This window comes from Pituophis catenifer, unplaced genomic scaffold (assembly GCF_029215685.1).
Source record: "Pituophis catenifer annectens isolate HBS135680 unplaced genomic scaffold, rPitCat1.0.hap2 SCAF_3, whole genome shotgun sequence".
NCBI lineage: Eukaryota > Metazoa > Chordata > Lepidosauria > Squamata > Colubridae > Pituophis > Pituophis catenifer.
Window position 1 is genome coordinate 603,794 of NW_027256883.1, and position 23,770 is coordinate 627,563.

General features: G+C 57.2%; 3 protein-coding genes across 4 annotated transcripts; 2 read left to right on the forward strand and 1 right to left on the reverse strand.

Annotated features, from left to right (window-relative positions):
• The first annotated feature begins 180 nt into the window (after positions 1-180).
• On the forward strand, positions 181-4,932 carry GPAA1 (glycosylphosphatidylinositol anchor attachment 1). The gene is made up of 12 exons (XM_070940190.1): positions 181-264; positions 360-542; positions 627-738; positions 824-974; positions 1,051-1,152; positions 1,452-1,648; positions 1,914-2,110; positions 2,202-2,355; positions 2,801-2,893; positions 3,120-3,316; positions 3,438-3,608; positions 4,319-4,932. The coding sequence occupies exons 1-12, from the start codon at positions 191-193 to the stop codon at positions 4,560-4,562; spliced, it is 1,875 nt and encodes a 624-aa protein (XP_070796291.1). The 5' UTR covers positions 181-190; the 3' UTR covers positions 4,563-4,932.
• Positions 4,933-6,263: 1,331 nt separating this feature from the next.
• On the forward strand, positions 6,264-9,012 carry CYC1 (cytochrome c1). Its single transcript, XM_070940213.1, has 7 exons — positions 6,264-6,382; positions 6,983-7,176; positions 7,601-7,727; positions 7,961-8,118; positions 8,222-8,382; positions 8,458-8,558; positions 8,697-9,012. Exons 1-7 carry the CDS (start codon positions 6,290-6,292, stop codon positions 8,799-8,801), a joined length of 939 nt encoding a protein of 312 aa, XP_070796314.1. The 5' UTR covers positions 6,264-6,289; the 3' UTR covers positions 8,802-9,012.
• Positions 9,013-9,149: 137 nt separating this feature from the next.
• SHARPIN (SHANK associated RH domain interactor) lies at positions 9,150-22,553 on the reverse strand. Of its 2 annotated transcripts, XM_070940188.1 has the most exons (14): positions 22,344-22,553; positions 22,061-22,235; positions 21,444-21,527; positions 18,202-18,343; positions 18,021-18,111; positions 17,589-17,859; positions 17,343-17,479; positions 17,022-17,195; positions 11,926-12,086; positions 11,705-11,816; positions 11,389-11,568; positions 10,863-10,961; positions 10,595-10,738; positions 9,150-9,722 (listed from the first exon to the last, which is right to left on the reverse strand). In XM_070940188.1, exons 1-14 carry the CDS (start codon positions 22,551-22,553, stop codon positions 9,642-9,644), a joined length of 2,061 nt encoding a protein of 686 aa, XP_070796289.1. In that variant the 3' UTR covers positions 9,150-9,641. The 2 variants fall into 2 exon arrangements, with proteins under 2 accessions (XP_070796289.1, XP_070796290.1); XM_070940189.1 differs by lacking the exon at positions 11,389-11,568.
• Between the last annotated feature and the right edge of the window lie 1,217 nt (positions 22,554-23,770).

Genomic DNA, 23,770 nt, shown 5'->3' on the forward strand with positions numbered 1-23,770 from the left:
CCGACTGGTGGCGCCGCGCGGCCTTTCCTCGGCTTCCGCGCGGTTCGGGGGCTCCGCAGCCGTGCCGTCCGGGGCAAAGGCGGGCCGGCGCCGGCTGCGCGCTCGGGGCTGGGAGGCTCCTCCCCGGCGCCGGGCGGAGCGTGCGCGTCTTCCGGGGAGGCGCTGCCGCCGCCTCTGCCTGCCGGGCGCCATGGGGCTGCTGTCGGACCCGCACTGGCGCCGCGCGCTCTCCCGGCTGCTGCTCCGCCTGCACGCGCCGCTCTGGTGCGGAGGGTCCCGGGCGGGGAGGGGGTCTCCGGCCGCCCCTCGCCCGCCCGCCCGGCTGAGCCGCTCTCTCTCTCTCTCGCTCTCGCCCGCAGCGCGCTGAGCTTCGTGGCCGGGCTGGGCTGGTTCCTGGGCCTGGCCTTCCAGCCGCTGGCGCCGCGCGCCTCCATGTCGGAGAACGCCATGGGCTCCACCATGGTGGAGGAGCGCTTCGCCCGCGGGGACCGCGCCCTGGCCCTCGCCCGCGAGTTCGCCGCCCAGCGCAAGAAGGCCGGCGGGTGAGTCGGGGCGCGGGGAGGGCCGGCGGACGGGCGGGCGGGCGGCCTTTGGGGGCGCGGCGGCCAATGCCCCTCTCCCCGCAGGGCGCTGCCGGTGGCCTGGCTGGAGAAGAGCCTGCGGGCGCTGGGCCTGGAGGTGCACGCGCAGAGCTTCTCCCGGACGCTGCCCTTCCCGGACGAGGCGCGCGAGAGATACGTACGGCCGGGGGCTCGGGGGGGGGGCGGCGTGGCGGGGGGGGGCGACGCCCACGCGCCTCCCATCCTCTCCTCTCCCCGCGCAGACGGTGAAGGGGACCAACGTGTACGGGATCCTGCGGGCCCCGCGCGCAGCCAGCACCGAGTCGCTGGTGCTGAGCGTGCCCTGCAGCGACGGGCAGCCGCGGAACAGCCAGGCGGTGGGGTTGATGCTGGCCCTGGCCGCGCACTTCCGCGGTGAGTCGGGAGGGGGCCGGTTGCGGGGAGGGAGGGGGAGAGAGCCGGCGCTGAGCTGCCCCTCCCTGCCTCCCAGGCCAGATCTACTGGGCCAAGGACATCATCTTCCTGGTCAACGAACACGACCTGATCGGCATGGAGGCCTGGCTGGAAGCTTACCATGATGTCAACGTCACAGGTAGGGGGTCCGCTGCCTGGTTCCCCCCTCCCCCTGCTCCAGGACCCCCAGCCTCCCATGCCTCTCCTTTTGGGGCGCCTGCTCCCCCACATCCAGTACCACCCCGTTAGCAACGGCTTCTCTTAATACGAGCAGGACTTTTCAGCCTTTTTGGTAAAGCAGAGCTGGGGTTACGCACCTCACAACTTTGGCAAACCGGAGCCTCAGAGGGTTTCCGAATCTAGTCGCTAGGGAAGACTATTATCAGCCGGCTGCTTTCTGTTACGAAGGCGCCCATGCAAGCGCTGTGTCCTCCGCAGAGATGCATTCGTCGGGAACGTTCGGCCGAGCAGGAGCCATTCAGGCCGCCATCTCTCTGGAGCTGAGCAGCGACGTCATCACCAGCTTCGACGTGGCCGTGGAGGGCCTGAACGGGCAGCTGCCCAACCTGGACCTGGTCAACCTCTTCTACTCCTTCTGCCAGAAGAACGGGCTGCTCTGCACCATCCAAGGCAAGGTACGTGGGAGGAATCCTGGGTCAGTCTGGAGGCCGGCCAGAGGGGAGAGCTGCTCGGCCATCAGCTCCCCCAGGCCAGAGGAGGTGCCTTGGGTCAGACTGCCACTGGTTGAGCAGGCAGGTGGTCAGGCTGCGGCAGGATTTCTCCATGGTTGGAGTGATGGTGGTGGTAGTTTTCACCTGAGGTCTTGGGGGCAGCTGGGGCACCGGCCAGACAGTACCTGCCCTGCTGAAAGCCTTCTCTGTCCCCCACCTCCGCCTGCAGTTGCAGCGCTCCGACTGGGACTCCCTGCCGGCCTACCTGCACTCCCTCCAGACGCTGCTGCTGATGGTACTGAAGCAGGGTTCGGGCCACCCGCAGGGGGACCATGGCCTCTTCCTCCGCTACCACATCGAGGCCATCACCATCCGTGGCATCAACAGCTTCCGCCAGTACAAGTTTGACATGGGCGTGATGGGCGTGTGAGTGTCGGAGTGGGCTGAGATCCGAGTGGGGACTGCTGGGCTCCCCCTGGTATGGGAAGCTGCAAGCCTCTGTCCGCTGTTCCCACAGGACCTTCGAGGGCATCTTCCGGAAGCTGAACAACCTGCTGGAGCGGCTGCACCAGTCCTACTTCTTCTATCTGCTCCCTTCGCTTTCCCGCTTCGTCTCCATCGGGCTCTACATGCCAGCCTTCGGCTTCCTCATCCTCATCCTCATCCTCAAGATATCCTCCTCCAGCGGAGGCACCCAGCCAGGCCAGCAGGTGGCCCTACTCCCTGGGAAGGGGCGAGGGGTCCTACGTTAGCCTTCCTGGAGGCATGTCCAGTTTGGGGAGGGTTGCTGGGGCGGGGCTCCTGCTTGAAAGTGGGGTGCTGGGGAAGCGTGTGGGGATCCCGCCTGAGTCCTTCGGGGCTTGGGGCCACTGTAGGAGCCTGGGTGGTGGAAGAGGGAGGGCTTTCTGCCTATCCAGCGGTGGGGGTCCCTATTTCCTCAGCATGAAGGGCCCTCTTTGGTGTGAGAGAGCTGCCCAAGGCTGGGGGTCGCCCCTGGTCCAAAGGGTGCAGTGAGGCACTTTTCACCAAAATACCGGGGCATGGGGCAGTCCGGGCGTCGATGTTTGGGGCCTGCCTATGTCATGCCTGTTTTCCTGGACTCCTCCCTCCCTCCACGCCCTGGACTTGTGGGTGAAGCTAAGCAGCTTCGACAGTGACGGGAGCCAACTCTGCGATGGAGACCAGGCTTCCAATCCTGCTCCTGTGGAGGTGGGTTGCGACAGGAAACGGCAACCCTGGGGAAGGGAGGTGTTGTGTTTGTCGCGGCACTCGCTCTCTTCAGGGATAAGAGGTGGGCCGTGCGCTTAGTCTGCTATCAAAATCTCCAGCCTTGGGCGGTGGGATCTGGCCAGCCAGCTCTGGCTCAGCTGTTCCTTTGCTTTGGGGGTTGGAGCTGGGCATCCTCTTAAGCGCCGGCCATCCTTCTTTGGGACAGGATCCGAGACCCAACGTGCTGACCCTGATCCCCCCGCTGCTCATCTGCCACGCCACAGGCCTCGCGCTGTACTTTGTGCCCGTCTGGGGGCAGCAGGTGGCCACCGAACACTTCCCGGTCTCGGAGTCAGAGGCTGTGGTGCTCACCAGCATTGGGATCTATGTGGCCGGGCTGGCTTTGCCCCACAACACGCATAGGTAACGGTGAGGTGGGAGCCTGGTCGTCTGCGAGTGGCTGCACCTGCGGTTGAACGGGAGGAGTAGGAAGGCGAGTCGCTGCGGGATTCTGCCCAGACTAACGGGGCTTCCTGCTTTGCAGAGTCTTGATGGGCTCAGGGAGCAACCAGGGCTGGATGATGCTGAAGCTGTTTGCACTCCTCTACCTGGCCATGCAGCTGAGCTGCGTCGCCCTCATCAACTTCTCCCTGGGGTTCCTGCTGACTGTCACCATGGCGCCCGTGGCAGCGATTGTGCAACCCACAGGGCCCAGGTACATCCCGGGGCAGGAACAGTGGTGCTGCAGGGTCTCTGAAGCAGCAGGGATGGGGGGTGGCATGCAGTCACGGGGCGGTGGGTATTACTTCCCTACCCCAGGGATTCTCTCCAGGGAGAAAGGGAGTTTTTGAACCGAGGGCGTTCTCTGTATCTGGTGCCCCAGACCTGGAACCATCTCTCGGTACCAAAGGCTGGCATTAAGGAAGCCAATGTTTTCACAAGCATGCATCCTGTTGGGGGACACCCCCCCTCCAAAGCTCAGTGCAGAATGATTATGCCCAAAAGCAGGGACAGAAGCAGAGCTAGACAGCCATTTTCTGTTTTTCTGGTTCACGGATGAAGGAATCATTCATTAGTCGATGGGTGAAACTTCAGAACCTTTGCGCACTGGTTCCATTGCATGGTGAGAAAGAGAGACAGTGCAGTCTTGGAGAGGGAGGGGGCAGTGCCAGGCAGGCCACAGTTTGCCCGTCCCCGATTTAAACCTGCAAAGTAAGCAAGTGGCTCCAGCCCAACCAGTCAGCTGCCTTGGCAGTGCAGGGAGGAACAGCTGAGGAGGCTTGTGCCCTGTATCCATGCAAGATCCTCTGAGCCTGTTAATCAGGTCAGCAGAGAGAGCTAGCAGGAGGGAGGCAAAGCCACTGGGGGACTGGGCGTAGGGCTTGGGCCAGGTGGGCGTGATCAGAAGACCCCTCTCCCTCACAGGTACCTGTACGCGGGGCTGCTGCTGCTGGTCACCCCGGCCATCACTCTCCTTCTCTGCATCTTCCTGTACCAAGAGCTGATGGAGTACCCCATTTCGCCCCTGGAGGGCTGGCAGCGGTTCCTCCAGGTGATTGCTGAGGGGCTGCTGGACCACTACCTTTATGGCTCCATCGTCTTTCCCTTCGTGGCCATCTTCGTGTACCCCTGCTGGCTGCTCTTCTGGAACGTGCTCTTCTGGAAGTAGGTCCCCCGCCCCTGGCCACTGCTCACCAGAGGCCAGCAAGGCTTTGAAGTGGACCGGGGAGGTGGAGCCCGGAGCCCCCTCTTGCACAGCAGCTGCTGGTGCCCAGAGAGCTCTCCAAGAGGGCAAGAAAGTGGCAGCTGCCAACTTGCAATGTTGAATGTTCGGCCGGCTGCAGGCTGGGACCTCCCTCTGGGCAGGCTGTAGAGGTTTGCTAGGGACACAGAGAGCCACGGGGCACTGATTCTCTTGGCCTTTGCTGCGGTTGCAAAACAGCAGAAAGACTGACTGGAGGGCTGGGAGGGAGGCGGGAGCTGTGGTTTGCCTGGAAAAATTGTTGACAAAATAAACACTTTGGAAGTTGTGGCACAAAGAGTGGATTTGTGTGCGTCCCATCTCCCCGGGTCATATTTCAGACACTCTCAGACCCTGAATCAATGAGGGCTCTAGGCAGTGGTGAAATCGGGCTGGATCTATCCGGCTCGCGCAAACCGGTAGCGCTGGCGGTGGGAGGCTCTGCCCACTCGCCGGGACGTCTTTACATCTTGTTTTTGAACCTCTGTGCACGTGCTCCGTTTCCCGAACCACTAGCAAAGATAAGTGGATTTCACCGCTAACTTCAGGCCATTGCAACACTGAAGCTGTGGAAGGTGAAGGCCGGGACGGGGTTCTTGAACAATGAAATCAGAAGAAGGAAATTTAACTTGAAACAATGGGCGCTATCCGACAAAATGAAATTTAATGTGGAGAAAAGCAAGGTTTTACACCTAGGCTGGAAAAACCAAAGGGACAAGCACAGATTAGGCAAAATCCGGGTCAAAAACAGTAACTGTGAGAGGGACCTGGGAGTCACAGTGGACGATCCATTTAACAGGAGCCAGGCGTGTGCGGCAGCAGCCAAAAAAGCTGATACAATCCTTGATTGTATAAATGGGTATAGAATCAAAATTGCTTAATAAAGCCTTAGTAAGACCACATCTGGAATCCTGCATCCAGTTTTGGTCACTACGCTACAAAAAAAGATGTTGAGACTGGAAAAACTGCAGAGAAAAGCAACTAGGATGATCAAAGGCCTGGAGACAAAACGTACGAAGGACGGTGGCGGGATTTGGGTTTGGATAGTTTAGAGAAAAAAAGGAGCAGGGGAGACATGAGAGAAGTCTTCCAGTATTTGAGGGGCTGCCCCAAAGAAGAGGAGAGGGTCAACCTCTTCTCCAAAGCCCCTGAAGGCAGGACAAGAAGCAATGGGTGGGAACTAACCCAGGAGAGAAGCAACCTGGAACAGGAGGAGAAATTTCCTGAGAGAACAATTACCAGTGGAACAGCTTGCCACTAGAAGTTGTGAATGCTCCCAACACTGGAAGTTTTCAAGAAGGCATCTGTCTGAAATGGTGCAGGGTCTCCTGCAAGGGGTTGAACGGATGACCTCTGATGACCCCTTAGCTGATCGGTTTGGGTTTCGCCCTGCCTCCTGGCGGCAATGAGGGAATCGCTGCAGGCCCGCGAGCAGGAGGCGGAGGGAGGGGTCTACTCTTGACGATTCGTAGGTCTGCTTGACGCCCGAAGGAGCCTCGCGTCACGTGCCCTGCGGGGACCGGCGCGTCGCCGCTCTAGCCCACCGCAGCCGGGTAGGGCGTCGCTCGGAGGGCCGGAAGCGGCGGAAGGCTACGCTTGCACTTCCGCCGCGCGGCGCCTTGTGGGAAAGCTGTCTCGCCTCGGCTCCCCCCAAGATGGCTGCGGTGGCGGCGGCGGCGGCGCGGAGCCTGGCGCGTTCCCGGGGGCGCTTCCTGGTCCCGACCCTGCCCGGCGGCCCTCATCCGCGGGTATGGCGAGGCGGCCGGGCGGCGCGCGCGCCGGTTCTCCTCGTCCCGGTCGGGCTCCGTTCGCGTCCCGCCGGCCGCCCCAAGGTCACCCCGCTCCTCCACCGGCCGCCCCCGGCCCCACCCCCCCGGCCCTCCGCCCGCGGGCCCGGCTGCTCCACTGCGGCGCCCCGGAGGACGCGAGCGGGAGGGAACCGGCCCGCTGCCGGGAGGAAGGGTGGGAGGCTCGCCCTTTGCCGGGCGCCCAGCGGGATGCGGCATCGGGCGGCCGCTCCGGATTGGCCGCCTGCGGAGAGTCCGGTGGGGAATCGCGGGCAGGGAGGCCGGAGGGGGGCCGGGCAGCCCCCCTTTTCGGCCCCTTCAGCTTCAGAAGCTCCAACGCCGGGCGGGAGATTGGGAAGCAGGTCGAGAGCCCCCCCACTCCCCTCCCCTCCCCCGTGGCAGGTTTTGCAGCCCCCCCCACCCTCCTCCCTGGCCAAGAGACCCCTCCCCCCACTAACTGGGGTGGCATTTTGGAGCTCTGAATTGCCCCCCTGCGCTTCTCAGCCTTGGCAGCTTGGAAGATGGGCGGCTGGAGATCCGCTCAGTTGCCTTTCTTTGCAGGCCAACGTGGCATCCCTGGCGGGTCTGTCCCGGGGCAAGAGGGTAGCCCTTGGCGCTCTGGGCGTTCTGACAGTCGGCGGGGCAGGGCTTGCCTGGGCCCTTCAGAGCTCTGTGAATGCCTCGGAATTGGAGCTTCATCCACCCAGTTACCCCTGGAGCCACAATGGCCTCCTGACTGCACTGGATCACAGCAGGTGAGTGGTGTCATAGCCCAACAAAGTTTGCTGGGGGTCCTGTTTGAGTTTGCTTTTCCCCCTCTGATTAGGAAGCAGCTGCCAGACTTTCTCATGTCCCGTCCTGTCCGATAGCCCTAAGTCCTTTAGCTGGCTCCACTTCCTTTGCTGCTCCTGCACCCGTGTTCTGCCTGCCTGCAGTCCAGACATTTTTGAGCTCTCTTGGTCCTCTGCTTGGTCCAGCTGTCTCCCTCCAGTAGCATTGGGCATACCAGGCCAATTCAGAGGAATCCTGGTCTTTGGCAGTGCCATTCCCCCCACCAGAGGAAACCGGATGTTCCTGGGTTCCTGTGCTTGCCTGTCTGCTTTCTGTTTCAATGGCTGGCTTGTTAGTAAGCAGTGCCTTGCGAGGCTTGTGACCTGAAGGAAACATTCGTGTCCACAGCATCCGGCGTGGCTACCAGGTATACAAGCAGGTGTGCTCCGCTTGCCACAGCATGGAGTACTTGTCCTTTCGCAACCTTGTGGGTGCTACCCACACTGAAGAAGAAGCCAAGGTCCTGGCTGAGGAGGTAAGCAAAGCGTGAAGTTGACCACAGGGAGATGACCCTGGTTCAGATGTCATGGGCACTGCTCCGGGCTGCCTCGTGGTTCATGCCTTCGAGAGGCTGGCTGCGGGGCTGGTGGCCTTGTCATGGTCATGGTCGGCAGCTGAGGTGGTGATGGAGGGAGGTGGACAAAATAGCTGGTCCTTCTCTGGGGAAGGTGGAGGATTGCCAAGCAAGGCTGGCCTCTCGCCCTTTAGGTGGAGGTGCAGGATGGACCCAATGAGAACGGCGAGATGTATATGCGGTCTGGCAAGCTGTTCGATCGCTTCCCCAACCCTTACCCCAATGCTGAAGCGGCACGGGCAGCGAACAACGGGGCCCTACCTCCTGACCTCAGCCTCATTCTCAAAGCCAGGTAATCCTGCCTGAGGTGGGGCCTGGGCACAGCTTGGCAGTTGGCACTGCCAAGCAGAGGAGAGGCTTGGAGAAGCTGGGCCCTCATTTCCCTTCCCTTTCAGGGATGGGGGTGAGGACTATGTCTATTCCCTTCTCACTGGCTACTGCGACCCCCCTGCTGGCGTGACTATACGAGAGGGACTTTATTACAACCCCTACTTCACTGGACAAGCAATAGCTATGGCTCCTCCGATCTACAACGATATTCTGGAATACGATGACGGTGAGTGGGCTTGAGGGTGGCAGGAGGCCATTTCCTTGACTGGGCTGGAGGTCACTTGGGTCTGCTCCTTTACAGGTACGCCTGCCACCATGTCGCAGGTTGCAAAAGACGTCTGCACCTTCTTACGATGGGCAGGAGAACCAGAATTTGATGACCGCAAGCGGCTAGGCCTCAAGGTGCGTGTTGTCTGCTGGTAGTGGCCCGATGGGCCAGATGTAGCCAGGAGCTGCTGCTTTCCTGGTGGGGCAGAGCATACCGGCTGCAGGGCTGTGCATTGGGGCAAATCCATGACAGTCTCTCCTCTCTTCACTCAGACAGTACTGATTGCATCCGTGGTGATACCCTTCGTGTACTTGATGACAAAGCACAAGTTTTCGGTTGCGCTGAGCAGGAAAATGTTCTACCAGCGTCGTGACTGACCTCTGGATGAGGCAGACCCGCTTCCATTGACAGAGCACTGATGGCGCTTCGTCCTTCATGTGGCTGGGCAGTGGGGCGGGATGGCCGCTTCTCCCGAGTGCACTGGCTGCTATTTAATGTCTCTCGCCATTCATCCAGTCGCTCTCGCAGCTTTGGCAAGAGGACCCTGGGGTAAGGGGTGGCAGGCACCCAATAAACGTGTTTCTTCAACCAGATGGTAGTTGCTTTCTTGAGGCGCAGAGTCCTCTCAGCCTGGAGGCCCTCTGGCCTAAGTTGCGGCCATTCTTGCCCCTCCCCCACCCCTGGCAATTCTTCCTCGACCCTGAAAAGAATCACCGGCTCAAGGCTGGCGTGTGTTCCTTTTATTGGGAAGGTTCTCTCCCCCTGTGCGGCAACATAGAGCGGGAGTCTCTCCTCTGGTTTCACTCTCTCTCAGGCTTGAATAGTTATGCCTTGGTTGCCCAGAAGTATCAGTTAAAGACTGGGGTGGGGGTGGGGTGGGGTGCCTTTGGAATCAAGAAATTTGAGGGAGGGAGAGACCCACCTGTTTTTCTGACTCTTCCGCTGCAAGTGAAGTCAGAAAGACATCCTGGGTTGCTGCCTTTCAAGCTGGGTGCAGAGCCTCAGGCCCTGGGCAGGTAACACAGCATCTACCAGAGCTGCAAAGTGTTGCATGTTTTTACCCGTCTTGTAGTCAGAAGTCCAGGATGCAGGACAGGAAGGAAGACCCAAGTAGGGAAACACCACCTCCCCCCTAAGAAAGCAGGCTTGACCCCAGTGGAGCTGTTGAGATGCGGGGGTGGGGGTGGGGTGCCTGCCCGCTTCCTCTTGCCAAGCGCTCAGTGACAGTTCTGGCACAGCCGGTGGCATCTCTCTCCGTTCACGTTGCACCGGCAGCCCCCGCTGATGTCACCGTGGCCCTGCAAGAAAGGGGTGAGTGGGGTGACCTTCCTTTCCAGCCTCCTCCTGCCCCTCTATGACACCAGAGTTGGACCCCACCAGCTTCCCCCTCCCCCCAGCCCCTTTGCGTTCTGCGGCTGCCTCCCTGGGAGACGCTGAGGCTCGGTGCTTTTCCAAAGTCTACCACCTTCCCGAGTCCTGAGCTTCAGAGGCCGTGGGCATCCCAGCCCCTGCCTACTTTGGGTCAGGTGATCCGATGGGGCTCAGATGAAGACGCTTTGGCAATTGACTGAAAAAAGCCAGGTGGCAACGGGGCCCTGCCAGCCTTTGGGGGGGCAGAAAGCAACTCGGGAGATCTAAAGCCAGAGCCAGAGGCCCTGCTTGGCTCCCTAACTCCTAGGCTCTCCAAGGGAGGGCTGGGTGCGGCAGCTCTTCCCATTGGCCTGCTTGGGCAGGCGCACCAGAGGACCTGCTGGCCAAGGTGCACTCCCAAGAAGGCTGCCTCCTGGGCTGCTAGTGTCCTTTCAGAGCTCAATCAGACAAGCTGGTCAGAAGGGGCAGGTGTTTCTTTGGTTCAGGTCTGTCTGTTCCTCGTGTTCGCGTGTGCGCACATACACACAGTCCTGCCTTCTAAAATGCGGAAATGGCCAATTATTACAAGAATTCCACACAGCCGGAACAAAGCAGGACCCCTGCGGGCTTCCTGAGGACAGACAGGCCCAAGGCCAGCGCAGGCAGGGGTCAGATGGGGAGAGGGCTAAGGAAGCACATGTCCAGGGAGCCTGGCCTGCTCTCTGGGAATGTCCTTCCTTAGCCCCCTCCCCAGCAGGCCGACCTTGGGAAGTGGGCTGGCTCTCCTTGCCTTCTCCTCCCCGCTCTTGAGGACACCTACCCCTGGCCCCCAGCGTGGCCCCTTGGTCACCCAGCAGATCTCTGTCTGGCAGACGGGGCATCTGATCCAGTCACAGCCGCCCTTCTTCTGCACCACGATGCGGCATGCGGGGCAATGCATGGCCTCCCCCAGCTGCACCAGCGTCTGCCGGGAAAAGGACACTGTCAGCTGCTCGGAAGACATAGGCTCCAAAATGCAAGGGGGGGGAGCGGGGGCTGGGTGCACACTGAAGACGGGCTGCCTTTCTTGGCGAAGGAGCTGGTCTCACCTTCAGCATGTTGTTAGTCTCTCGGGCAGCAGCATCGTTGTGAGCCTGGGACTTTAACTTGTCCTGGTACTGCTTGCAGTTCATGCCCTCGTGAATGGCCTGTGGGCAGAGGCAGCTTCAGGCTGGGCCCTTCCACCCTGCAAGGCCCCTTCTGGCCCCCCCTCTGCAACAGCAAGCAAACAGCTGGCCCCTGCTTTCAGTGACAGCTGGCCAGCAAGCTTCAGGCGGGCTCCTCCGTCAGGGCACTGCTCTGCTGGGCAGAGGGCCACAACTCTGCCTGGTTCCACTTTCTTGGACCTGGGGCTTTAGGAGCCAGCCTTCCTTGCCACAGGAGGAGGAACGGGAGAACGAAAGGGGGATTCGTGTTTCCGGATGCCGGTCTCATGGCAGGAGTCTAGAAAGGGCAGTTGAAGGGTGCAAATTCAGGGTGCCCCCCCTCCTGCCAGCGTTCCCCCTACTGAGTCTCGCTCCCAGGCGAAGCGGGGATGGGGGGTGGGGTGTCTAAGGCATTGTCCACTGGGCCCACCTTGCAGACGAGGCAGTTCAGAGCCCAGCAAATGGGGCAGCGGAACTCATTTACGTCGTCCTCATAGACACACCACCCGAGGCAATCGGCTGTCCGGCAGTGGTAGCTGTTCTGCGCCCGGCTCTCGGCCACCGCCAGCCGCCGCTCCAGGAAGCGCTCATACTCTGCCCAGGTCACCAGCTGCAGGGGAGGGGGGGCTGGCTCAGAGCCCTGCTGAGAGCAGGGGCGGCTTCCCCCCTCCATAGGTTCCCTTCTCCTCCTCCTCCTCCTTCCCCCAAGGCAGGGCTCCCCTGGCAGCTTCCCAATCCGGACTCACCGCCCGTATCTCCCTGTCTTGGAGGTGGCTGGTGCAGGCGTAGGAATCGTCCCGAAAGGGACAGGACACCTGGGGGTCCTGGCTGCAGTTGACCAGCTGGCGCAGGCAGTCTCTGCAGGAGGAGAGGGCAGCTCAGAGAGTGGCTGGAGGGGAGGCCCAGCCAAACCCCAACCCTAACCCTAACCCTCCTCCCTCCTCTTCCTCCAGGCGAAGCGCCTCACCTGCAGAAGCTGTGCAGACACTCCCTCAGCAGCACCCCGTTGCCAGGCTCCACCTTCAGGTAGCAGATCCGGCACTCCATCTCCTGCTGGTTGGGCACCAGGGCCTCTTCCTCCAGCTGGCACAGCTGCTGGAAATTCTGCAGCCGCTCCTGCTCCATGGCCTGCAGGAGGAAGGGCAGGAAGCTGGGCTCGGCAGCTGGCAGGAAAGGGGGCCCTTTGGGAGCTAGGCAGAGGCCTGAGAGGCAGAGCACCCCATGAGCAGAGCCTGAGGTTGGTGAAAGAAAGGGGGGATGAAGGCACCAGCTCTGACAGCTCTCTGAGCGGAACCCCTGGAAATGTTATTGGCACAGCTATGTGAAATAGCCCTCTGTCACAGAAGGCACTGCGAGGGCACAGGGTGAGGGCAGCACAGCTGAGAAACAGGGATGTCTTTGTGGCCTTGGCAGCTGAAGCTGCTGGGAAGACAACGGAGCCACCCTTGAGGGCACTTCAGTCCTTGCTGTCCATCCCCAACCCCCGCAGGCCATCCTCCTGCAGTGTGTCCCTGCTGACCAGATGGTCTCTCTGCCCCTCTGGCACCATACCCGTCGGATGCTAGGAGGCAAAAGATTTTGCCAGTGGGGTCTACAACATTCACAGCCCAGCCCGGCCAGAGTCTCTGCCTTTGAGGAGGTGCCTTCTTTGCAAGCAGTGAGGAAGAAAGGGGTCCCAGCTTTTTCTGCAGCAGCTTCACAAATTAAATCTTCCCACCGCCCTTAAGAGGACGAGGAAGCTGCACTGTTGCTTACCATAGCCCTTCGCTGTTATTTTAAGTGCTGCTTATTTGACAGTGAATCCTTTTGTCACCTTTCAAACCCACTCGCTCCCTGTAAAGCTAGCCTGAGGCAGCTGAACTCCAGACAGAAGCACCAAAATGAGAACGCTCAATAAAATATATGTATCAGGATACTGTAAGGTGAACCAATAGCATCAGAAGAGGCAACAGAATTCACAACTGCCCCCTAAACATGGGAAACACGTCCCAGGGAGCAGCCTTAAACCAGAAGAGCCTCGTTGGGGAAGGTCTGAGCACAGGACAAAGTTGGCTGTGAAGCCATAACCAACCAACCGGTGACATTCTCTACAAAATCTCAAAACAATGTTGCAGGATCATTGGAGGAAAGCTGAGGTTCACAGCGGACCGGCTGAAAAAGAGCCTAAAACAAAGGCAATTGCCCTGGCTGGGCAGATTGAGGGGTCCCTTGAAGGATTTAGTGCCAAGCGCCTAAAAAGGAGCAACCAGCGCAGGGGGTCTCAGCTGCCCAGCCCCCATTATGCCCCACGGCGGAATCCAACCCATCTCCAATGGCTGCCCCCAGTGCATGTCTTGATAGGAGCCAGGCAAGGGCCCCTTCCCCAGGCAGCCCCTTGACCCCGAGGGTCCAGGATTCCCCTCTGCAAAGGGTTCATCCTTGTAACCCTGGTACTTTTCATGACAGACACTGGGGAAGCCTTCAGCCTCAAAACGTCAATGGGAAAGGCCCTCTGATCTAGAACAACTCGTTCCTGGGCACCAGGTTGAACACACCTTCAGTGGACGGCCTCCCTTCCCATTGAAAGAAATGGTGAAGTCACAGAGTTTATGCAAAAGATTCCCAAGCTCCATTTCCGGCAGAGAAGGCAGGTTCAGGATGTGCTCCAAGGGCTTTCACATCCTGTAGTTGCCTCCTTGAACACTTTGGGCTGCACAATCATTGCTGTTTTTGCCGGGTCAAACAAGCCAATTGTGGTCTGGATGTTGCCAATCCCGGTGGATGGGTGACCTAATTTGGTAAGTGTGCTCATATGGCATTGACAAGGTATGGTTTGTCCAGGACTCAGCTTTGCTGGCGAAGACTGGGCTCGTCCAACGTCTCAACAGACAAAATGGATCTTGAACTGATCTGAAGTCAAGCAGGATAAACGTCTCCCAGGGCAAGCGGATCCTGCATTTGACTCTTCTGGCTCTGGAGCCATCTCTTTGGATTGAGGGGTTTCATATATTGCTACTGCAGGCTTTCCATTCTTAAAAAATGCACATGTTTTCCTGCAGAATACCTAAATTTAAAAAAGCAATAGGGTCGCTTATATTTTGAGAACTACAGGAAGCCAAGCAGCTGTGCTTTCTGCCAGTGCTAGCTGTAGCCTCTTCCTGGGCCCCTGGCAACTCAGGGCTGTTCAGAAGGGCCCAACCTGCACAGCGACCGAGGACGGATGCTCCCAGCCCCCCTTGCATTTTGCTCCCCGAGGCCAGGCTGGTCTACTCAGAAGCATCTTTCAGGCAGTGCAGAAGCTCCTGTACACTTTTGCCACTTGGCTGTGAAACACAGATTACATCCTAGACTGTAAACCCAGGGAATGGCAAAGGGGGGGAGGGCGGAGGGCACAGAAAGCAAAGATGTTGGGAGGTTTTATTTATGCAGGAGAAGAGGAAGGACTCAGAGACTTCGCACCCACAAGAGGAAACCACACGTTGATTCAAGAGCTGTGATGAAGGGACTCTGGGCTTTTCTGGGGGGGGGAGGGCTCCACCCTCCCTCTTCATTCCCCTTCTGCCCCAGTAGGTACAGAGGGAGCCCCCACGAGGATTTCTGCACAGGAGCCCAGCCAGCCACCAAAACAAGCCACACAATTCCCTCGGGTGATGCCAGCTGCGATGAGGGAGGGAACCAGGGGCCTTTCAAGCTCCAGGGGGCAGCAAGGGGCCTCCTCAGAAGACCCTGAATCTAATGTGGCCCCTCACAGGGGACCTCTTTGCTCCCCAGACATTCTCCAGAGGGAATTTCGCACAAGGACTCCCCCCACCACTCCCACACAGCCGTTTTTTGGGGGAGGGGTGTAATCTCCCACTCCCTGGCTCAGTCAAGAAAGCAACACGATTCACAGGATGGGCCACTTGGCCCAAAGTCATCTTTTAATGCAACAAGGTCTCCAATTCATTTCAAAACTTCAAATGTTCAAATACAAGATGCAGAAATTAACCCATCTCAGAACGGTCCCCAAAGCCACGTTTAATGAAGGACTTGGAAGCCGCTTATTCTCTACAATTCATCCCTCTGCTGATGCTCACCGGCAGGCAGGCTGGGCCCAAGCACCCCAAGAAAAGGTCCCCTCGTCCTGGGGCTCCCCAGCTTGGGACACACTCGGTAACGCCTGGCCCCTGCGGGCTACTGGCTCTCAGCCAATCTGTCTCCTGCCAAGAAACCTGGCCAAAGGACAACCTTGTAACTTTCTGAAGCGCCACCCCCAGAGGGGAACTGGAAGAATTCAACGGGGCACCTCTGTTTCCAGCATCCCTCTCGCACCCCACACAGCCTAATCATCAGGCTGCTCCTTGGGCAGGGCTGCTCCCAGTGCAGAGACCGGCCTGTCAAAGCTCCCTGCCCAGCAGCTCCACAAGGCAATTGGGGAGGGAGGCAGGGAGGACCTTCAACCGAAGCCTCAGTCCCCACCGGCAGCCAGAGTAGCCCTCCACCCAGAACGACCCTTGCTGCTCTGGCCTGCTCCACCCTCTGGCCCTCTCAATCTCCGCCCCAGAGAGGGAACTGGGTGGAGAAGAGGCCTGTCCTCCCGCTTCCTTTGGCTGTAACTCGGCCCCCGCAGTAAGTTCCCAATCCCAACAGGGAACAGCAACCCTGGCCTGAATCTTTGGGTAAAGGGCCAAGCTTAGCCCCCCCCCTCCTCAGGGCCATGCCCGTTTCTCTCTCTCTCTGCTGCCTGCCTCAGTCGGGGCAAGAGCCTGTCGTGCCAGAGGAGCTGGGCAGGGCTGCGAGTGCAGCTACGAGAAATCCGAGGAGAGGTGGATGAATTCGTCCAGGGGCCCAAGGTTGTGAGCATAGGGCACAGCTGGACTGTCTTCTCTCCTTCCCTTTTCCTGCCACAAGAGAAAAAAGAAAGAAGAGAAGAGAGTCATCAAGGGCACGTGAACTGCCGTCTCCCCCTCGCTTTTCGCCCCCTCCCCACAAGCCTGGTTGGGGGCCACAATCACCCTGGAAACCTCAAAGACGGAGAAATTCTTGCAGGGTAGAGGATGCCGCAGAAAAGTAAAAATAAAAAAAACAAAGTAGAAGGCTTCTACAAAAGTGTAACAGAAATGGGAAAGGTCACTTTTATAAAAGCAACAGGACTTATAAAAAGACAAAGTGTATATGGCATTTCTAATTTTACACCGGAAGCTTTAATAATACACAACACTCATCTACATCGGTGCTTACAAGTCACGTAAAGAGTCCCGAGTTCTGTGCAGTCCCACTAAAGGAGACCAACCCACACCTGAAACTGGCTGGCTCAGCCCTCTTTCCCCACCACGGAGCCTTCACCTCCCCTAACTTCTCTGCCACGGCCACCTGGGTGCTACACCTCTTCCTGAGTCTGTTGAATCAGGCAACTATGTCCCCTCCCCCCTCCCTCCGGCTGACATTCCAACCCATCCTCCCCACCCACCCCCCGGCCCTCTGTGCGCTGTCCCTGAAAGGGGGCTAGAAGCTGCCTCCAGGGATGCCGGCAGGGAGAAAGGCCTGGACTGGTTGCAGTTGCTCCCCAGACACAATGGTATCTGGGGTGGAAACCGATTGTGACAAATTGTGCACGGAAGAGCCGATGCTGCTCCCAGGAAGAAACTTGCAGACATTAAGATCTGCATAAGGGGAGGCCCTTCTGAAGGGGGGGGGAGCCTGTGGCCCACCCACACTGTCCACCCTCCCACCGGAGAGGGCTGGGAAGTGCTCCCAGGTTTGCAAACCCTCCCTCTGGAGCTGGGCAATCACTGGTTGGATGTACTTTTACCACCTTGTAATTGTTGAAGGACCAGAGTCTTTAAGTAAATTCTAAATCTGTAATTTAAAGTTTTGAAATTCTGCATTTTAAAAAAAACAGCCCTGCATTTGCAGATGTGCAGCCTCTTCCAGGCCGAGTGGGAGCTGATTCAGCAAGACGTGCCTTAACAGGGTGAAAGGCCTGAGCCCAGGCAGACACAGGTTGCCAGCTCTAACAGTGCAAAAAAATGCTTCCAGCAGAGAGGAGGAGCCCCCCCCCGCCCCGCCCCGCCAATTCTCCCACTCGCACTGCAAACAGCCTACCTTCTGGTACTGCAAGATGCCCTCCTTCTCCTGCTGGATCCGCCATAGTTCCACATCGTCCGGTCGGTAGCTCACAGGAACCATGTAACCAGCAGGGCGGTCAGTGCTGCACATTTCGCAGCCGGGGCGGGTGGGCTTGTTGATGAAGGTGCAGGTGGGACATGACCAGCCGGCCTGGGTGAAGGGAGAGGGAGCCCTGTCTCAGTGCCATCTGCCGGGCAGTGATGAGTCGAGGCTGCCCATAGGAGTGCAGGGCATATGGGCATGGCTCAGAGGTCAGCTGACTCAGGGGAGCCAACTCCTGCCATGCTGTCAACGTACCTGCACAGGAGAAGGGGGGGCAGCAGCTGGGATCGTGGGGGATTGAGTGCGACACGGAAGAATTTTACTCATATGCACAGAGTCCAGGAAGCGAGTGATCTCCCCAACATCTGACTGCCTGTTGAGGTCTTTCCCACCTGTGGGCAGAAAAGCACTGGGATCAGCCCGGCCACCTTCCAAGCAGGAAATGAAGGCCAGCAGTGGCCCTAAGTCATGGGAGGGGCAGGATATGTTTCCCCAGCTCACCTTTCTTCGGTAAAGAACCGGCGTTGCTTTTGTGCCTGCCGTCAGAGCTGCCAGGGATCGCTGAGGGGGGTGGCTGGAGCACCACCCAGTCCTTGTCCTCCTTGTAACGCTGCTCGGAGAGGTTGGCTCCCTTTGCTGAGAGCAAGTAGAGGAAGGCCGTATCGCCATCCTTCCGGATTCCATAGGACCCAACCGTTCGGTTGTCCACACATAGGCATTGCCCAATAATCCAGCGCTGAACAGTGGGGTGGAATCCATAATCCTGAAAGACCTGGTGGGCAAAGCAGGTAGGCACATGGGGGCAGCTCCAGTGCCTAAGCAGTCCTCCTAAGCACGCTTTGCTGGACCATCAATCAAGCATTGCCCCACAACTGTGCCCAATGCCCCCTTTCCAGAGGCTGACCTGGAGGGAAGATGAAGCTAGTTGAGTACCTGGTGCCTGAGGGCAGCGATTGTGGTGTGCGTGTGGACCTGGGCTGTGATGCTGGCAGAACAGGAGGCGTCTTCCACGTGCACCTTCATGCTAAGAGGAAGCAGAGCTCAGTTAAAAAGGTGCCACTTGCAAAGCGAAGGACAGGAGCCCGACCAGAGGCCTCCCTCTCTTCTGACTCACCTGATCTGGCTGGCAGGATAGCAGGACTCCTTCAGCTGGATGCGCAGAGCAGTGTGCTGCTGTGCAAGCAAGGAAGCACACCGCATGGCCTCCTCCTCGTTTCCCAGTTCGATGGCTGCAGAAAGATGGAGCACCAAGTCTTCTGAGGAAGCAAGGAGGAGACTTGTTTATTTACTCTAGTTTTGGCTTGTACCTTGCTCACATTGTAGAAAGCAAATATTAAGCATCTTTGGTGAACTAAATAAATCGTAACAGGGAACTAAAGAAATAAAGAAAAAGAAAGAAAAAGAAATGATGAGCCATAAAAAGGTTCCAACCCTCTCCAGAATAGCTGCATCTTCAACCTTTCCCTCCAGGGTCCCCTTGGACCAGCCTGAAGTATCCAGGATGACCGTACTAATGAACATGTTGCTGCCTCCAGCTCCCTTTATATCACCTGGAGGATTGGGAACCAGAAGCAGCTTTTCCCTGGATGATTTAATAGGTTGGGACCATTCAGGTGAAAACCAAGCTATAAAGATAAAAAACATGACCTTAAATTGCACCTGGATGCAATCCCCCGTGATGGGACCCAGCCAGTCCACGGACTCTGCTGCTTTAAGCATCCAAGCAGTCTTTAGCTTCAGGTAACGCACAGTGCAGTGGTCTAAACAACTGGGGTTCCACCCAAAGGTGGGCAAAGGTTCCTGAGCCACAGTTTCCATCCCTTTCCAGCAGCAGCGGAGAATCCAGAGGGCACAACATCTTCCTTCGGGAGGGCTTGTGATCACCCAGAGGTAATATGGGCGCGAGTGGGGAGCCTTAATGGCCAAGCAGCGCTTCCGTCTTATCAGGGTTCAGTTTCAGCCCGTTCTACCCTCATCCAGACCCTGACAGCCTCCAGGCCCCAGTGGGGATGTGAAGTCAGGTGTCACCTGCTTACCGATGATACTGAACCCCAAACAGGGGAGTGGGCTGACCCCCATGGAACCCTAATGTCAGGACCACCAAAATCACCTCTCTTCCCCACTGCAACTGATGGAGCCCATGTGGAGGAGGAGTGGAACCTTTGCAAAACTGTAAGAAGGACCAATGCTGACTCAGTCTCTTATCCGAGTCCCACATGAACAGAGTTCAAGATACATCATGCAGTTTAAATAAAGTTTACAGTTCTCTATGATTTGGTTTTAGGTGTTGTGTCTGTTTTTAATCTGTATGTGCCTAGAGTAAGTAGTGAATTGGCATTACAGAAAGAGTCATGTTAGTCTATGATAGCCCAAAATCAGAAGAAAACTGGTAGCCACTGTGTGCATTTGAAGAAGTGAGCTGTAGCTCATGAATTTTAATGGTAGTTTACAGTTAGTTTTTAAAAAAACTTCTAGTAGAAAATGTGCTTTCTAAGTGTGGTTGGTGGTCTTGTAATTCTAAATACCGTTTCCCCGAAAATAAGACATCCCCTGATAATAAGCCCAATCGGGTTTTTGAGCACATGCTCTAAAATAAGCCTCCCCCTGAAAATAAGCCCTCCCAAAAAATATTTAAACACAGAACTGGAAATCAGGTAAGATGGCAAGAGGAGCCTCATCTTGTTTCACATGCCCCAAAATAGTAAGACCTCCCCAAAAATAAAGCCAAGCACTTATTTCGGGATTAAAAAAATATAAGACAAGGCCTTATTTTCGGGGAAACTCGGTAATAAACAAATGACTTCTCCAACATGCCCCCAGTCTCAAACTACATTCTCGGTTTAGGTGGCGTAGTGGTTAGAGTGCAGTACTGCAGGCTACTTCTGCTGCCTTCCAGCTGCCTGCAATTTGGCAGTTCGAATCTCACCAGGCTCAAGGTTGACTCAGCCTTCCATCCTTCCGAGATGGGTAAAATGAGGACTCAGATTGTTGGGGGCAAGAGGCTGACTCTGCAAACCGCTTAGAGAGGACTGTAAAAACACTGTGAAGCGGTATATAAGTCTAAGTGCTATTGCTATTCTGTCAAAAGTTTGGTAACTAGATAATAGTTTATCCAACACCAATAGATTCAGGGAGGATCTTATCAGAAAGGAAGGAAAGAATCACAGCTTCTTTCAAAGCTGCTGGAAACTCCCCCTCCAATAATGGGGCAGTGATAGTTTCTACTGTCCTCAGTGGGCATGGGTGAAGTTCCCAGGTGGCAGAAGTTCATCTAGGTAGCCCTCTCACTGCTTCCTCAGAGGCCACACCCAAGGCAGAGTCCCAGTTAATGCAGCCAAGTGATGCCTTCATTGTCCTGAAAGATTTCACTAGTTAAAACTGGCCAATGGCTCTCCTGACCACAGTTTCCAAGTACTGACTCAGCAGGAGCTATGACTCCCAGAGAACCTTGAGATCAGACAAACGCCACCTTGATCTCATATAATTAGTTTCTGGATTAATAACCAGGATCAGTTTCAGAATTAATCACTCTAGATTAAGCCTTAATTAAATTAAGCCTCAGTGTTTCTTTCTTGTAAGCTTCTGAGACCTTACAAACGTCTGCTGTACAGGTGATCCTTAACACACAACAGTTTGTTTAGTGACTGTTTGAAGTTACAAAGGCACTAAAAAAGTGACTTATGACCATTGCAGCATCCCCATGGTCATGTGATCATATTTCAAAAGCTTTGCAATTAACTCATATTTACGACCATTGCAATGATCCCCTTTTGCAACTCCTGGCAAGCAAAGTCAGTGGGGAAGCCAGATTCATTTAACAACCATGTTACTGACTAAACAACTGCAGTTGTCACTTAACATCTGAGGCAAGAAAGGTCATGAAATGGGGCAAAATTAACTTAACCACAGAGATTTGGGGCTCAAGTGCAGTGGTAAGTCAAGGGCTACCTGTATCTCCATTCAGTCTGGGTATCATTCTGCATATTGATGATACTGGACCCCAAACTTCCAAATGCACCCCCAGGGGTGCATTAAATAAAACAGGGCAGATGGTCAACCTCCTCATCCCTCATGAATAGCAACAGGAACTGCCCACTGAAGTTGGGGAAAACAGTGCCAACGACTCCAAACCCTTGCAGACAAATCACAAAAATTCAAGCTATCGAGAGCTGCCAAGAGACCTAGCAAAATAAGAACTGCTGATATTTTTAAAAGGACACATTTTTTCTGTTTCCAAAATTTGGCATCACTGCATATATTTCAATTTAAGTATCTTGAACAGTCTGACAGCCTATAACAGATAAGTAGCACCCAGTCCACTTGTTGCCAGGTTATTAGGTGGCAGCATGCACTGACCTGTCTTTGCAGTCTCCGAAAGAAGAGAGGCAGCCAAAGGCTGGGAAGAGGGCCTTCCAGTGAGCCCATTGGTTCCTTCTGGAGCTGGAGAGAGAAAGCATTTTTTCTTTTTGAGAAACCCAGGCTTTTTGGTGAGAGAGCAGACAGGCCCTGGCAACTGGCACAAACAGCCACAAGTCCTTCAGAGAGAGAAAACCCCCATAAATGAGCTAATTCCAACAGAGCAGAGCAAGTCCCCTCCCTTTAAACAAGCAGGTGGAATGGAGAATGTTTCTGGCAACAACTGTTTTGAAGAGTTTCCCACCGAAGATACCCTGAAAATCCAACAGGTCGCTAAGATAAGCGCCTGGATCCACGGGCAGAATTCGGCTTGAGCTTCTGCCTGGGAGAAACTGGAAGCCCCAAACCTCAGATATCAGCAGGCAACAAAACCTCCTCAGGCGGGAGCAGCTATCTGACCTCGACGCAGACCCCGCCCCCCGCCGCCGCCTCTGAGGGTGGCTTCGGCAGGCCTCCTTTCGTTCTGAAGGCGATCTGCTCTCCCGCCCGCGGACTGAGGCCTCCGGGCGGCCCCCTCAGGCGGAAGGCAGGGCAAGCCGGGCCCCTCCCTGACCGACCTTTGTGCACTTCGCGGAGGGAGCTGCTGACCACCGCCCACCAGGCCTGCGCCTCCTGCTCCTCCTCGAAGTGGAAGACCAGCGGGTCGTCGGGCCGCGCCAGGACCTTCAGCTCGTGGCAGGTGCCGCTCTTGGCCTCGTACGAGATCTCCTTCAGGCCGTACTCCACCAGGCTCTGCCGGGGAGGGGGAGGGGGAGGCGGGAGGGAGCGTCACTCGAGCCGCCCGGACGGCGCCCTCCCTGCCCCCCCGCCCCTCCCCCTCCCCCTGCCCCCCCTCCTCACCGTCTCAGGGCCCGAGTCGGGGCCGCCGCGCAGGCCGAGGCGGAAGCGCTCGGGGCCGGGAGCCGCGCTCAGCTGGAGCCGGAGCTGGCGCCGAGTGTCCCGGGCGCCAGGCGAGGACGAGGCCTGCGGCGGCCGCGGCACCCAGGCCCGCGCCGAGGCCAGCACCACCAGCCCGCCCGGCGCAGCGGCCGAGTCCGGCGCTGCCGCCATCGCGCCGCCGGAAGCGGAAGCCCCGGGCGCCAGCTTCCCGGAAGTGCGTCGTCTTCTTCCGGCGGCCACCGCGGGGCACGACGGGAACCGTAGTCGTGCGCCCCGCCCACCGAGCCTGGAGGGAGGGGAGCTTGCGGCGTCCTTCGGCGGAAGTCCTCCGGCCGCCCGCCCTCCCCCCACTGGAGGAACCGACGCCGCCCAAGACCGCGGGGCGAGCCGGAAGGTGGCCGAAGGGAGCGCTCCCGCCCACCAGAGCCGCCTCTCCCGCTTCTCCTCAGGGCCGCCTCCGGTGCCCGAGGAAGCATCGCTGGAGCCCCGAGGGAGGGCCCCGCACGGATGGGATGCCTCGCCTGGGCACCGAGTTCTGAGCAGCCTCCTCCAAGCCCAGGGGCATCGACACTAGTCCTCGACTTACCACACTTCGCTTAGTGACCGGAAAAAGTGACTTAGGACCGTTTCTCACACTTACGACCGTTGCAGCATCCCGGTGGTCACGTGATCAAAATTCAGACGTTCATATTTCTGATGGTTGCAGTGTCTCGGGATTCCCTTTTGCAACCTTCTGACAAGCAAAGTCCATGGAGAAACCAGATTCACTTAGCAACTGTGTTGCTAACTTAACAACCGTGGTGGTTGACGTTAAGTGTGGCAAGAAAGGTCATAAACTGGGACAAAACTCAAAACTTAACAGCTATCTCACTTAGCCACATAAATTTTAAGCTCAATTATGGTCACAAGTAGAGGACTGCCTATACTCTTCATCTCCTTCGTATCTTTGTTACGGGACTCTTCCAACTGGTTGTTCTCCAGATTTCCTGGCATAGCACAGTTACAAACGTGGCTACTGTTGTTTCTGTCTCCGTTGGTTCTTGTAGCCTTTTGAATTGGTGATGATGGCCGGACGGGTCTCTCTTGGTCTTCTAGGGCTTAGAGGTTCTTGGGAAGAGGCAGCGTCTTCTGAAGCCACTCTTGGGTGCTGACATCTCTGCTGCTCAGGGTTTCTGTGCACTCCTTCCATCTTCCTCAGATCTCCTTTCAGCCGCTGACTATCTGTCCCTTGGTGCCTTTATATGCCAGTTTGAAGTTGGAAGTCCCTTCTGAGTTCAGGGATCTTTTGAAAGACTTTCCTTGGTTTTCCATGTCTGTTGCTGTCCTGAGTGTCTTTACAGGAGCCGTAACGCTGTTTTTTTGTCTCTTCTAATAGCTTTCTGGAACTT

What these genes read in the sequence shown, in the direction of transcription:
- GPAA1 (XM_070940190.1), top strand. Translation starts at nt 191, where the DNA reads ATGGGGCTGCTGTCGGACCCGCACTGGCGCCGCGCGCTCTCCCGGCTG. An exon ending in CGCCTGCACGCGCCGCTCTG is followed by an intron (nt 265 to 359) that starts GTGCGGAGGGTC and finishes TCTCGCCCGCAG; the next exon opens with CGCGCTGAGCTTCGTGGCCG. An exon ending in TTGCCCCACAACACGCATAG is followed by an intron (nt 3,317 to 3,437) that starts GTAACGGTGAGG and finishes CCTGCTTTGCAG; the next exon opens with AGTCTTGATGGGCTCAGGGA.
- CYC1 (XM_070940213.1), top strand. Translation starts at nt 6,290, where the DNA reads ATGGCTGCGGTGGCGGCGGCGGCGGCGCGGAGCCTGGCGCGTTCCCGG. An exon ending in CCGGCGGCCCTCATCCGCGG is followed by an intron (nt 6,383 to 6,982) that starts GTATGGCGAGGC and finishes CTTTCTTTGCAG; the next exon opens with GCCAACGTGGCATCCCTGGC. An exon ending in AGCCTCATTCTCAAAGCCAG is followed by an intron (nt 8,119 to 8,221) that starts GTAATCCTGCCT and finishes CTTCCCTTTCAG; the next exon opens with GGATGGGGGTGAGGACTATG.
- SHARPIN (XM_070940188.1), bottom strand. Translation starts at nt 22,553, where the DNA reads ATGGCGGCAGCGCCGGACTCGGCCGCTGCGCCGGGCGGGCTGGTGGTG. An exon ending in GCATCTTGCAGTACCAGAAG is followed by an intron (nt 12,087 to 17,021) that starts GTAGGCTGTTTG and finishes TTCCTCCTGCAG; the next exon opens with GCCATGGAGCAGGAGCGGCT. An exon ending in TGTCTGCACAGCTTCTGCAG is followed by an intron (nt 11,817 to 11,925) that starts GTGAGGCGCTTC and finishes CTCCTCCTGCAG; the next exon opens with AGACTGCCTGCGCCAGCTGG.